Here is a 14,639-nt window from a genome sequence, read left to right as displayed (position 1 = left end):
ATGTAGCCTCTTTCTTTGAGGCTTTAAAGAAAAACAGTTTGCTTTAATATTCAGAAGTATGCCCAGCTGAATTCAAAGGTCCTTAATCTCAGGTGTGTACAAAAATGTAGCCTAAATGGTTTGTACTGTACGTGTAAGAAATTAACATTTATCTATACAACCCCCACGTATGTGTGCTCAGAAGTAAGCACCCCTAGGTTACATGGGGCTTACTTCCAGATTAGTACGTATCGTATTGCAGCCTCGGCTTCTCTTTTTCCCCTTACTTTCATGCTTGAATATTTGGCCTTTTGGCAATACTATAGAAGCTTTGGCATATACTACAAACTAGGGAACCTTTTTCAGTCGGAGGGGCCAGATTTCATTTTGGAGAAGCTTTCAGGGGTTGCATTCTAGCGGTGGGGAAAGCTACAGGCAAAAGCAGGCAGGGCTGGAAAAATCCACCCCTCCTAAATTCCATTGTTACCAATTTATAGTAGAAAGCATGTCTATTCAGAAATAAGCATAATCAGCATGACTACTAACAAATAAAAAGGATAGGATAGGAAACACCCTTATTTCTGACCTGCAATTGATCAGGGATGTATTTTCCCCTGTTAAACACTGAGAAAGGGAACGCTTTTTAGTGCTAAGCAGGGGGAAGCACCTCTCTTCCAGCACCTACTGATTGGAGTAGTAGCTTTTCTCTGAAGGAAGGAGCTGCCAGATGGGGAACTCTCACAGGCCTGCTAAGGCCCACAGGCTGGAAGTTTCCTATCTGGTACATAGGCCCAATAAACAGCTATTCAAAGTGTAAAATCTGGCAGTTGTCTAGGCTATAAATGCCACTGAGGCATAATCATATACAGATAAATGCTGAGGGAAAGCGGACCCAATGGCTGTTTCTAAATGCTAAATTAAGTAACTTCTGAGATTAACAAGCAAGGTGTTAAGTTTATTAAATAAACATAATTTTTAAAAGTGTGAAATTAACTTCATAAAAATACCTGAACTTCCAAAGGCTACATCCCACGGTGAACTAATTGGCTGTTCACCTCCTTTGGCTCCTCCTTCCTTATCCGTGCCTTGCATTCCAACTCCTGCAACAGTGCTTACCATCTCTAAATCCAGGTCAATCTAGAATTAAAATATGAATTTTAGTTTCTCTGAAGTCATATACAGTAGTAATACTGCTCTGGTGCTCTTTTATGTTATGTACAATGCCTGGCAAAATATCTTGCTAAAATTTGTTAACAACATCCATAGTATTAAGACTTGAAATATATTTTGACTTGGTAGGGAAGGGAAGTTGCTTCATTGCATTTCTCTACTACTGGACTTCACATGAGAGACAAGAAAAAAAAAAGACAGCTGCCAAATGAGTAGTGTCTATCTTTAATTCTTAAATTACTTTACTTTGAAATATTTTCGTCTCAAAGTTCAAGGGAATGGTTACTGGCTCATAGAGAAATACAACTGACAAAGCAATTGATTCCTATAAAAATACCAATGGGTTTTATTATTTAGAGGAATATTATTATGGCACAAAATAAAAGTTCTCCAAAACTATCCATCATCCACATGCCTAATCCATAACGTAAAATTAGAATGGATAGAAATTTACTTAAGAACTTCACATAGTAACCTAAACAAATATCAGGCTTTTAAATTATAAACACTAAAATCCTAATATTACTGAAGTGTCTCTTGAATCAGACAAGTTGTAAGATATCTAAATAATGAGGAGAATCAGACATAGTTTCTCATTCTTCAGTTAGGCAGCAAACTTTGGCTTTACATCTCTGGCACTCTTGCTTGTAACACACTAAAGATGATGTGAGTCAATTAATCAATCAATCACATTTATTATATTCATAGATCAGCAGATGATGTGAGTCAAACTCTGAGTGGTGCATATATTGTTTCATATGCATGTGGGATCTAGCATTCAAGTGAACTGGACTACATTATTAAGTTGCATTTCAGTCTCACAATACTTTGCTGATTAACTATGACTTGGTATTCTGCACATAGAAAAATGTAAACATGCCCAGTGTTGATCCTGTAGAGATCTGTTAGGTTTATAACCCTGGAAATGAACATAAATTGGATGTAGCCTTGCTTATATTTCTAGATGTTACCCAGGGGAGGAGAGACAAAACACATGATTCTGTAGAGCCAAAATATCATTATTTTTTTAAAAATGGAATAAAGAAATTGTGGCACACAACATTATTATTGCATACCTTTCTCTTTAGTAAAGCATTACATTGTTGTACCCAGTAACTTGCCTTAAAAGCATATGCAAAGAGAAAAAGAAGAATGTTCCAAATACTTAAAAGAATATATTTATAAATGTCAGGCCATATTCTACTTTCAGTTACAGTGCATAGTCCTTAACTGTTTTGACAACATTTTCTATTCATAAAACTGGGAAGAGAATGTAGTCATTATCCTTTTTAAAAAAAATTAGGAAAGTTTACCTTTCTAATCAGATGATTTTCTGTATCTGCTACATAAATAACATTGTTCTTTATGGCCACCCCCTGTGGTGAACTAAATGATGCTTCTGAAAATGTTCCATCTTTTCTTCCACTGTTTGGACCTTAATAGAACAGAAAACAACACAAATCAACAGAATAAGAATTTGTAAAAGGTCAACAATAGACATATACTTATTCAGTGTCTGGGTTCACACAATACAATAATCCACACTCAAGGCTAAGCATGGATTGTTGTTGAAATGTGGGTTGTTGTTGAAATCCAACTATACTAACAAAACATGGTTTGTTAACCACGAACAACTCACAGTTCACAACCCAACAACAAACCATGGGGTTCCCTTCATGGGTTGTTCATGGTTAAAAAACCATGGTTTGTTAGCACCGCTGGCTTCAGGCAATACAACAACCCACGTTTCAATGACAACCCATGGTTCAGTCATAGCTGGGCAGCAATCCTTTATAAAAAATAAGAGGTAGAACTTTAGTGAGGTCTGCAGCTTTTAAAAATATATATTTTAGAAATCAACATAGAGCTTAATTTAGAAAGGCTTATTGGTATTTTGTCATTATACAATATATTTGCATTTTCTCTTCTTCAAGGAAAATTCTATATGCCTTCTTTCAAAAGAATATTTAAATTTTTAAAATTTTGCAATTTTGAATTTTCACATTCAATAGAATGAATGGAATTCAGAAGAAAAGAAAAGTGTTCATCAGAGTATACTGTAAACTGCCCAGAGAGCTTCGGCTATGGGGCGGTATATAAATGTAATAAATAAATAAGTCTGAACCACTGATAACTGGGAACCCAAATGTAATAAAGATATCTTGATACTAAAGATAGCAGATTTAGATAAAATATCTTCATTATTGGGCCTGTTGTTTGTGGTGCTTGCATTTCCATGACCAGAGCATACTCTCTGGCTGTTAAATGTGTCTTGGTGTTAGACAATTAATGACCTCTTTGCAGGTCAGTCTAACATCACCTACAGTTCAAGATAACCAAAGTAGCATTCTCCAGGTGTGGAAATTAAGTTTCAATACCACTTAATATACAATACTAGGAGTTGTAGAAGAAACACAGAATTTAAGATTTATATAAGAATTTATAAGCTAAAATGCAAATTTTTAATACATTTAAATTATTCTTACCTCCAACAATGTGCAGTATTTGACCATTTTTTCTGACAACCAAAATCCTATGATGCCCAGTATCTGCTATTATCAATCTACCTCCAGTGCCATCCAGAGCGACTTTGCCAGGAAACAACAAAGGCGAAGGTGACAAAGAGTCTCTATAGAGCTGTGTTCTAATTGTATTAGCATTGATTTGTCCTTGCTTCCGGTAATACTTTAGGGCTATGGATGTAAATAGAAATAATTTGTCCTTGTGTCCTTCGCCCACCAGAGTGAAGAGCATATTCCCACGGGGTCCAACAATGACCAAGGTTGGCCAGCAGGACACTTCTAGCTCATGCCAGAGGGTTGCATCAGCATCATTTACCACAGGATGAGTGATGTTGTATCTAAGAACAGCACTCTTGATGTTATCCAGAACCTTTTCATTTGGAAATTTTGCTGAGTGGACACCAACAACAAGGAGACCATCTGAAAGTACAGATTTAAGAAAACACATACACACACAATGAAAACACAATGCTAGTTTCAAGCAAGTCCCCTGAACTGTTGTATGGATCTCTGGAGCGGGGGGGGGGGGGTTGGGTTGCACTGGGGTTGCAGCAGAATTCAGAGGCCCAGCTTGCAGACCTATGCACCTAGGAGTAAGCCCCACTGAACACTGTGGAACTTAGTTCAGAGGAAACATGCGTAGGATTGCAGTGTCAGTATTGTAAAGCATGATACACGTTTTTCGATCCAAGGACAGAATCTCTCTTCATCCATACAGTGTCACTTTTCAGAAAGAAGAGCAACATGGATTTCATCTGACTCCATACTGATACTTTTCATGACAACTTCTTTTGAACACCCAATAAGCATACTGAAAAAGCTACTAAGCTTTCAAGGACTATATTCCAAAGCAATGAGAAAACAGAGAGTTGGGTAATGAATTCATTGGCTGAGGGAGTAGGGGGAAAAGAAAAAAGTCAGGAGGGTGTCTGCTGGAATGGATAAGAACAGAAACAGGTGCAACCACAATGTGTGAAATCTGAAAACTAGGTCTCACTTAGTAAGGGCTTTAAAATTATTAACAAAAAATAGCAGGGTATGATGCATAACATGTAATTTGCACTTAGTCTGACATCCAAAGAGCTGCTGACGTTTATAAGTATCGTATGTTAGTTCAGTGTAGTTTCCTCCCCACTTTCAACAGATAGTCTTCATGACATGTAACAAACTGTCCGACAAAATCTCCTCATGTTCAAAAGCACTTTGCCACATTTCCATATTTTATGGAACATGTTTTATGGTTCTCAGGATCCTGGCCTTAGTCCTCAAGTAAGTAGTTTAATGTCCTTGCAAGGATACAGAGAGAGCCAATTTCACAGTTATACTTTAAGTAGATACAATTCTGTAGTGCAAAATGTATGTGGGCTGCATGAGCATGTGTTAATTATTCTAGCAGCCAGTTAGTAAGCATGCTTATTCCAAAAATGTATGAATTACAAAATGGGAAACTCGATTTAGATCTGTCTTTTCTCTTTGTGCTTTAAAAATACCTATCTTGCTTTCCCCGCCCCCACCCCAAATACAAAGAAGACTTGTTCCAGATTGAAGCTTAATCCACAGTTTGCTACAATTGTAAACAACCCAGGCCTTAAAAGGACTAGATTTTTAAAAACAAAAAGTTACAGTACTTATTATACATTGGTGTAGTGATTAGAAACGGTGCTTATTTAATCTACATGAAAAACACTACTCACATTCTGGGGCTGTTTATGGCTACATGACTATTAGTATCTGGAATTTCCAAACTTCAGTATGTAAATACCCTATTATGTTGTCCAAATATCAGTGTATAGTAGAAAAAGACATACAATGATGACTTCTTTTCCCATTTGGTTGAATCTAGAGATGCATGAGTGGAAGAAATCCTGGCAATGGGGCTGTTCTGTGAACTGTTGTGCAAGAGCTAGTGAAAGACCGTTTGCTAGGACACATTTTGAGACTTTGTACAAGAGAATGTGCAATGTCTTGTGATAAAGGAGAGGGTACATCTCTGGATTTCACTTCTCTTTACTTGTGAAAAGAGTTTGTGCTAAATCAGACTTTCCTCTGGCACAAGGACATCTGTAGATCCACTCCATTGACAGTAAGAGCAACATTTTCAGTTCTTTCTCAAACTGATTATCAAAAGATCCAGAAGTAGATTTGTTTCAAATTCCTCATTATCAACAGCTTGAATTAGTGTTGTTTTTTTAAACAAAGGCACCACCGGAAGTCCAGATGTTACTGAGAAAAGTAATTAAATATAATTATGCAGTCCTACAATTATTTCCAGAAATTGCCACTAATAAATGCTTCATTGTTACCAGATCAATAAGGATTTGCATCCAAGGAATGGGGCTGGCCTTTTCACATCTGATTAAAAGTTAACATCAGAAAATTCCTGACCTGTAGTCAAAAGACATTATCAGCTTGGTTGACAACTGCAGGAACAGAGGTTAAAACTAAATAAAAATCACCTCGAACACTTTCCTCAAAATATCTTGGAAATCTAATATCTCCACTTTTAAAGTAAACTAACAGCTCTGTCAATTTGTTTCCCTTTTTAAAGCTTTCAATTTAATCAAAACTATTTTTCAAACATACAGAAGTGTGTGTGTGTGTAGGCACACTACTTCTTCCCAAATTGCAGCATATTTTGTTTCCATTCCTTCGGTGCCCCTGCTTCTCCATCCACTCTTTACCAACAATATAGTACCTATCGTGTATGTAGGCACAGGGCTAATTTCAAGATGCTAGGATTTGAACCTTCAGGGAGTACATTCCCTAGCCTAATTCCAAGTGAGGAACTTGGTTATGGCTACTGAGTCACTTAGCACATGATTACAGACATGTTATTGGGTGGAGCACTAACAGCACAAGCAGACTACAGGACAGGGCCCTGGAGGGTCCTCCTTGAAAATGGACATTGAATGTGTTCTTTTTCCTCTTCAAAATTATCTGCTATTTCCATCACACCTAATTCACTGACTGCAAGCATTCTATGGTATCACCAGAAGGTCCAAAGACAGTTCAATTTATTTATTTATTACATTTTTATACCGCCCAATAGCTGAAGCTCTCTGGGTGGTTCACAAGGATGCAAACTTATGCATGCTTAGACAGAAAAAACAGCCTACAACCCCAGCATTCCCAAACCTAAAGGCTGCAATCCTGTAAGCATTTACCTGGGAGTAAGACCTATGGAACTCAATCAGGCTTACTTCTTAGCGCATTATACGTAGAGAAATTTATCATGCCAAGTAAACAGAGCATAGTCAACTGCAGTGTCATGAGCTGTAAATTATTTTAATAGCACAAACAGTGTAGTAACCTTGAACAGGTTCCACAAGTACTGAAAAATGGTATGGAAATGTTACTGAGCACATAGACCACCAGTAATCTCTTATAATCAATTCAGTGAATAATGATGTAAATTTTCAAACAAAAACACTCCTTCCCAATCCCTTTCCCTGCAAACAAGCCAAATGCTTCAAAAATTTAACCAATCTGCCATTGCAAAAAGAGAGAGAGATTTATTTCAACTTTCTAATGACAGCTAAAAAAAATTAATGTTATATCACCCTTCTAGCACCTCAAGCATAAACATTCACAGGAATTTTCCCCACCCTTCTGCTAGGCAGTGTTGACAGAACATTACCATAAATAAGATTTCTAGCATTCTGCTCTGTTAACAGATAGAACCATGGATCCAAGTAATTGTGGAAGGTGATAGCTATCTGATTTCAAAGGCCCTTCCCACACACAAGATATATTAAAAAAAGAAAAGAAAAGAAAAGAAGACAATTTTAAAAATGTAATGAATTTAATTATTTGTTAACTAGAACAAGGACTTTTACTCTTGTATTGGTTCTGATCTAAACTGCACCCCTTTTGCTATAAGACCCAACGACACTATTAAGAACAGTGGAATGAGATGGCAGAACATTTTAATCTTTCATCCAACCAAGCCTGACATAACAGATCAAAGAGTAATATGGAGGGCGTTGTTGTTGTTTTTAGTAAAAATAAGTGTACAACATAATACCCACAGCACCTCACAACCTACTGCCATGTTCTGAAGACATTCAGAAGGCTTCGGGACAGTTGGGATTCTAAAAGCCCTTCAGGAACTTAAGACAGTAATATGGCATATGAGGAGAGCTTGGCATTCATTGAACAGTACAAGTGAGATATATCCTTGATTTTTAAAAAAATCTTATTTGTTTCCTTGTTTTTAAGTAACAGAAATTGCAATCCTATGCACACTGAAGTCCATTTGACTTAGTACACATGCATAGGGTTGGAATTCAAGTAATAAAAGAAAAGTGACAGGAAATACGTTCATCAAAATGGCAGTAGAAATGGGATTGAGACACCATACTACAACATATCTATCTACAAACCAGATATATAACGAACTATTCACTACAAACATCAGGGCTGGTCTTACCATTAGATTAGAGTGAGATGGCCACATTAGCTAGTTTATTATTATTGCATTTTTGCTAACAGGGAGGGGGATTTTTGCCAAAATAACTTGCGTTGCCTTGAGTAGTTTGTACCTTTATTGGAGGTGGGGGCAATTTGCTGTTCTGCCTCAGGCAGCAAAATGTCTTAGGCTGGTCCTATCAACCATTAATGGAAAGGCATAGCATCATGGAAAAGACATTAATGACACTGTAAACATGTGTCAATTGCCATTTCTCAGATGGTGTCCACACATTTTCATACATACTTCTCTTCACCACATACTATAGTAGTCAAGGCATAAACACACACTAGCACCCTGATACTAAGCACTTTTATTTTAACTTGAGTTCCATTTATTTAAATGGGATATATTTCCACAACAATTTGCTTAGGATGACAACCTTGCACTTAAGAAAGAAGTAAATTAGATTTGAGAATGCTTATATCAAAGTAGTGAGAAAAGTAGAAATCTCAAAAGTAAAATTCTAATATGAGAGAATGCTGTTAGATTCAAATCTGCATTGGAAAGATTATACAACAGCAGCAAACTGGCTGTCTCCCAAAGTATTTCTATCAAGAAGCACTTCCTCATGCAGCAATCCAACAGGCCGTTTCTAGACTGTTGATATGAAATGAATGTGCATTAGGGCTTAAAATAACCTTGTGAATGCCACTCTTAATGCAGGAATAGCAGTAGGAATGATAACAGCAAGAACATATCAGATAAACATAGTAGTTGGTATTAATTCCTGTGGAAACTGATGTTTGTTCCAAGATATACCTACCAAATTCCAGATGTGCACACGTTAATGATAGAATATGTGATGACCTTGAAAATATCATGCAACAGCTCTTGTGACAGCAACATAACAAAGGGAGTTCTGATATGAAGCAAATAACTACTTACTAAGTTACCAGCAGCATAAGCATATAAAATATGTGCATAAGAATTGTAAGAGAGTTTATGCTGGAACACTAAAAGTAAGATAGATATCACAGCAAAAAAGAATGTATTTTCTTTCTGCAAACAAGGAATTTGTATTCAGAGGGGCTGTTCGGGTTATTTAGCTCACAGTGATATTGTAGTGGGGGGGAGGCATATGCAGCTGCCATTTTGACTATTGAAAGCAGGCAAGTTTGGGTTAAACCTTTCATAATCAACGCTAGCCAAGTTCACACAACATGACAAGCCCCAAGCAGGGGTTGCATATTTAATGTGGTGCCTGTGGGCACCGTGACTTGCCGTAGCCTTGCCATCTTGGTTAAACACAAGACGTCTTGCTGACAGAAGTATCCCCCCAGCAAATTATTTACAGCACGATCTTATGCATGTTTACTCAAAAAAAAGTTCCACTGATTTCAATGGAACTTACACCCTAGTCAGTGTGTAGCCTACATTTACAGCTGGAAGAAAAAGAGTCCTATTTTACAGGAAGGTTTGCCCTAGACTTTACGGTATTTGTAAAGTAATGACTGTTTTTCATACCAAAACTTTCGAAACATCTTGTCTAATGAAAAAAAAGTGACAACACTTGGAACAAGACATAAGGACACACAGCTAAAGTGTGTTTTTTTTTAATTAAAGTAAGTGTAACTATGCAATCCTATACATGTCTACTCAGAAGTAAGCCCCATTGAGTCTGTCGGACTTACTCCCAGATAAGTGTGTATAGAATTGAACCTATGTAAATTATTTACACTCAAGGCCTATGAGAGCTACTTATCATATCCAGGTGAAATGCTGTATCAACCTCCAGGATTACAAACTCCAAATTTGTTTTGATCGTCAGGAAACTGGATATCATATAAATAATCTCTTTTAGCGGTTGTTATAAGAAAAGATTGGAATTTTCATTTGGGGTTGAAATTCTCATTGCCAAAAATCCTCAAGATGCCATCATATCAGGCCTCATGGATTATGTAATGCACGTAGCCAGTCTAAGTCTAAAACCTGAAGCTCGAGTTTAATGTTAAGTACATAGTATAAGTATTGCAAGTGATCTCTTGAGCTATTGAAGATTTACTTCAATAAATACAATAAATTATTATGCTTCCCTAAATGCATATATTATCAACCAAACATAACCTATTCTAGAAGTCAGTGCATGGATTCATAGTATTTTAAAAAACAGTAATTCAGACACATTTTGCCAAGTATTTAATAACAAACTAAGTGCCTCAGCAACTCCATCTGTGACAACTCTAGGAAATTCTATTCTTAGGAAATGACTGACTGATCGATACCTTTAGCAGAGTACTTCTGTTCTAACTCATGGAGATCAGGCAGCAAGTGGATGCAATTGATGCAGCAGTAAGTGAAGAAATCTAAGATTACCACTTTCCCACAAAGGTCTCTGTACAGAGAAAGGGAGCCTTCAGTGTTCAGCCACTGCAGATCTGAAAACAGAGGGAAGATTACTACATTATTTTCAAAAAGAAAAAGTACAAGGAACTAAGCTTCTTTCAGAAATAGTGGTCGATAACTATAATACACTGAAATTCAAAAGAAGTAAAAACACAATATAAATCTGCTTAATATTTTACAATCACTATTTACAACTCCCAAGAAAGCCAATCTAATGTAATGCTGGAAATCTAACCTATTTCACATTCAGGCACAGTTAAACACCCTAACCCATTTTTCATTCTGTTCAATAAAAGGTGAAATGGTACACAATTAATCATACAGCCACTTGAAACTAATTCCTCAGCATCCATTTACACAGTTTGCAACTATAACTGATAAGAAAGGCAGGTGGCAGTTACTCAGCTTTGCAACAAAAAATAACAATGGTTTGTTTGCCCCATCAGTGTTGTGAAATACTACCTAGGCACAGTTAGATCTGTTATTATTATTACCTTCCTTTTTAAAACAACACAGGAAATCTCAGGCATTTTGAAGAACATTACTGGGATACAATAACACCTTCAACCTACTAAAAAGCGCATAGCAAAAATAACAATGGTACATGTGGAACAGCTAGTCAATGACAGCTGTGTGCTGAAAATATGAAACTTGCTTAGTTTTCATGAATTCAAGGTGGTAAAGTATAAAACATAACACTATATATTATGGTTCTCAAAGTTTTGGACTTCAATTCCCAGGATTCCTGACCACTGGCCATGCTGGATGTGGATGATGGGAGTTGAAGTCCAAAACAGCTATGTCAGCCTTACCAGGTTGGGTAAGGCTGGCATAGCTTATATAATTGTCAACCATCAAAAGGAAAGTTAGTAGCAAAATTGGCAATATGTGTCAGTAGCTTACCTCCAAGGTTTTCAAAGTTGTGGTGGTAAGTGGGAAATGTTAAACATTTGCAGAACATCTCAGTATCCCAAGTCAGGGATACTGAGAGTATCCCTGTGGAGTTGACTATTAATCCACCATTGACTATTGTGTTGTCCAAACACAGCAATTGATTTGGTGTAAGGCAGCTTTCAGGTTTGTATGTCTACAGATCTGCATGCATACGAGTCGACTGCACACAGCAGCTATGCATAGATTCTATGGGAATTCACCCACTTAAGATATTGTATTTATTTAAAACATTTATATTCTGCCTTTTCACTTTATAAGGTCTTCAAGACAGTTTCCACTCTTGCTTAGGGCAGACACAGGAAATAAAGTTCAGCTGGGCTGGGGTGGGGGGCAGAGTGCAAAACTGTATGAAAAACAGAGTTATCCAGTTATGCACACACTTACAGAAGAATGAAAATGTTTCTAAGATCAATCTTGTAAACTCTATAGAAGACTTATCTAAAATTCCATCCATAAGAAGAATGTGTGGATAACATTAATATAAATACAAGGATCCCAGAGTCCTAATAGGCATATGGCCCATCAGAATAAATACTACTGTGTAGCTCAGTCTTGTAAATACACCATCAAAGTTACTAGCCTCCATTTTTTTTTTATTACTGTGTGTTTCCATACTGGCCAGAGTGGGAACACCCTTCCTCCATTACCAGCATGAAAAGATAGGATACTAGCCTCTTAGAAGGCTAGTTAAAAATATCTTTACAAACAGGCTGATGGAGTTAGGAAAGAGCTGAGGGGCAGGCTCCCTTCCTCTGCAGCCAGCATGGATATCAAGTGGACTGATGGAAGGAGAATGGAGAGATCTGTTCTTCCCCTATCAAGCCACTCATTCACCTACATGAATTCGCTGTTGCCTAATTGTTACCACACAATTGTTAAATGCAAGACTCCTGTAGTTACCTGAAAAATAACACATTATCTCCCATATTTTTTATCTAGCTATCTCTTCCGGTGTGCTAGGACAGCGGTGTGGATAGAGGTGGGAACAATGGTTTTGTTTCCAAAAAGTGTGCAAGCTTACAAATTCACCAGAATTATTCTTCAGTCTGGACAAGGGAAAAAGAAAAATGTAGGTCATGATGGAAGACACAGACTATAGTTTATGATGATCTTAAAATGTAAAGGAGAAATACTTTGCCAATTAAGGTTCCAATCCCATACACACTTCCTGGGGAGTAAGCCCCATTGAATTCAATGGGACTTATTTTTGATTAGACATGTATGAGACTGCACTGTCAGCCTGTCCTTGGAGCAAAAAAAGCAAGATGGTCATTGCTTTTTTAAAATCCCAACTTGCCACACATACCAGTTACATTGGCTGGATACCCACCCAATAATTCAAAGTCAGCGGAATCTTTAACACTGGAATTCTATAGAGGTTTCAATCTATGAACCATTAGAATTCCTAGTATTAGGTTGCCAAGGACAGTTATCATGAATACAAGGTTTCACACTTGAAGCCTTAGAGTTTCATTTATTTCAATGATATTTATTTCCAAGCATGAATGGTGTTGCAGTCTCAGGCTCCCAGATTGAACAAATACAACATAATAACTATCATAGAATCATAGAATAGCAGAGTTGGAAGGGGCCTACAAGGCCATCGAGTCCAACCCCCTGCTCAATGCAGGAATCCACCCTAAAGCATCCCTGACAGATGGTTGTCCAGCTGCCACTTGAAGGCCTCTAGTGTGGGAGAGCCCACAACCTCCCTAGGTAACTGATTCCATTGTCGTACTGCTCTAACAGTCAGGAAGTTTTTCCTGATGTCCAGCTGGAATCTGGCTTCCTTTAACTTGAGCCCGTTATTCCGTGTCCTGCACTCTGGGAGGATCGAGAAGAGATCCTGGCCCTCCTCTGTGTGACCTTTTAAGTATTTGAAGAGTGCTATCATGTCTCCCCTCAATCTTCTTTATACCTGGACCTTCGCACAATTACTGCTAAGGATTACAACTCCCACTACTCCTTAGACATGCCTTGAAGAGGTGATGAAAAGGAGGATTGTCAAAGCTGAAACTAACAGCTCTTTTTAGTCTGCAATTTGTTGCCTCTGAATATTGCTTATGATAGAACATGAGATATGCATTTTTAATAGAATATGATAGCCACAGTAGTCTAGACCACCTTTTCCCAACATTTGGTTCCAAGAAGTTGCTGGATCAGAAATTCCATCAGTCAGCCATCTTCAGCTGGTAGATTGGGACCACCACTATTTTCTTTCTTTGTCCTGGTGTGTGTGTGTGTGTGTGTGTGTGTGTGTGTGTGTGTGTGTTTTAAAGAACCAGATATAAAAAGAGAGAAAAGGATGGTCACATACACAGGAGGACAGAGTTTCTTTAGCTTTAGTAGTTATACAGAGTAAGTTATTTTGGGAGATGTGCTTTTTCACCACTATGTGCAGCTCTCTTTTCTATACAACTATTAAAAATGTAGCAGGCCTGCCCTTTCACATCTTGCCACTTTAAAAAGAGGAGGCAAACAAGCACATACAGTAGAGAAATTGGAAAGGGATCCTATGTTGCAATTTGAGATTGAAGGTGGTTCCTGAATCTAAAAACGTTAAAGAACTTGTTTAGACGATAAGTCCGGGGGGGGGGGGAGGTAATACCTAGCGAAACTATTGCAAAATCACTATTTTGTGACATTTTAGTCGGTCGAAATAAAAGATATTACTTTATTGTGGCTTCTGGATCCCTCCCCCCCCCCCCATGGATCTACTTTCGTCTTTTATCTAGACAACATGGATTTGCACTCAAATTACAGAAACGGGAAATGCAAAAACTTATTCAGTGTCGGATGTCCTTCTACGGACTGAAGCCAAAAGCAAAACGGTAAATGGAGCTGGGGTGTGTAAATTAACCCGCGCTGAGAGAGTTTGAGGATGCGCACAAGGGAGCTTTGATGGGAGGCGACACCCGCCTCTATCTTCCCTTCTGGCGCTTTAGCCAAACCCACAGTTCAGCTCACCTGTTCCGAACTCGGGCACTTTCAAATCCCGCTCCCAGGTATCCACCTTTCGCAGGTGCTGATATACCAGATTCTCCTTTTCCTGAAGCGTTGGCGCATCCTCAAGAGCGAAGTCCAACTGGGACTGCGCGGGCAAAAGGCCGCCCAACCCGCCAGCCGCCGCCATCTTCCCTGCCTCCCTCCCTGTGAGGGAATCCTAGAGGAATCCCTCTCTGTTTATCGCTCTGTCGTTC

The 14,639-nt window shown here is 38.0% G+C and overlaps 1 protein-coding gene across 2 annotated transcripts in view; it reads right to left on the bottom strand.

Moving 5' to 3' along the window:
* NHLRC2 (NHL repeat containing 2) overlaps positions 1-14,572 on the bottom strand; it is a 37,567-nt gene extending 22,995 nt beyond the window's left edge. For both annotated transcript variants that reach the window (XR_010025733.1, XM_063132696.1), the window contains exons 1-5: positions 14,407-14,572; positions 10,365-10,517; positions 3,636-4,091; positions 2,463-2,584; positions 987-1,116 (exon numbers count right to left, since the gene is read on the bottom strand). Coding sequence is in view for 1 of the 2 variants with exons in the window: in XM_063132696.1 (XP_062988766.1) it covers positions 987-1,116; positions 2,463-2,584; positions 3,636-4,091; positions 10,365-10,517; positions 14,407-14,572 (1,027 nt within the window). In the remaining variant the exon portion in view is untranslated. The remainder of the gene's footprint in view (positions 1-986; positions 1,117-2,462; positions 2,585-3,635; positions 4,092-10,364; positions 10,518-14,406) is intronic.
* Between the last annotated feature and the right edge of the window lie 67 nt (positions 14,573-14,639).

Source organism: Elgaria multicarinata, chromosome 8 (genome assembly GCF_023053635.1).
Source record: "Elgaria multicarinata webbii isolate HBS135686 ecotype San Diego chromosome 8, rElgMul1.1.pri, whole genome shotgun sequence".
NCBI lineage: Eukaryota > Metazoa > Chordata > Lepidosauria > Squamata > Anguidae > Elgaria > Elgaria multicarinata.
The sequence above is the reverse complement of the archived record's forward strand: the minus strand, read 5'-3'. Positions and strand labels throughout refer to the sequence as shown.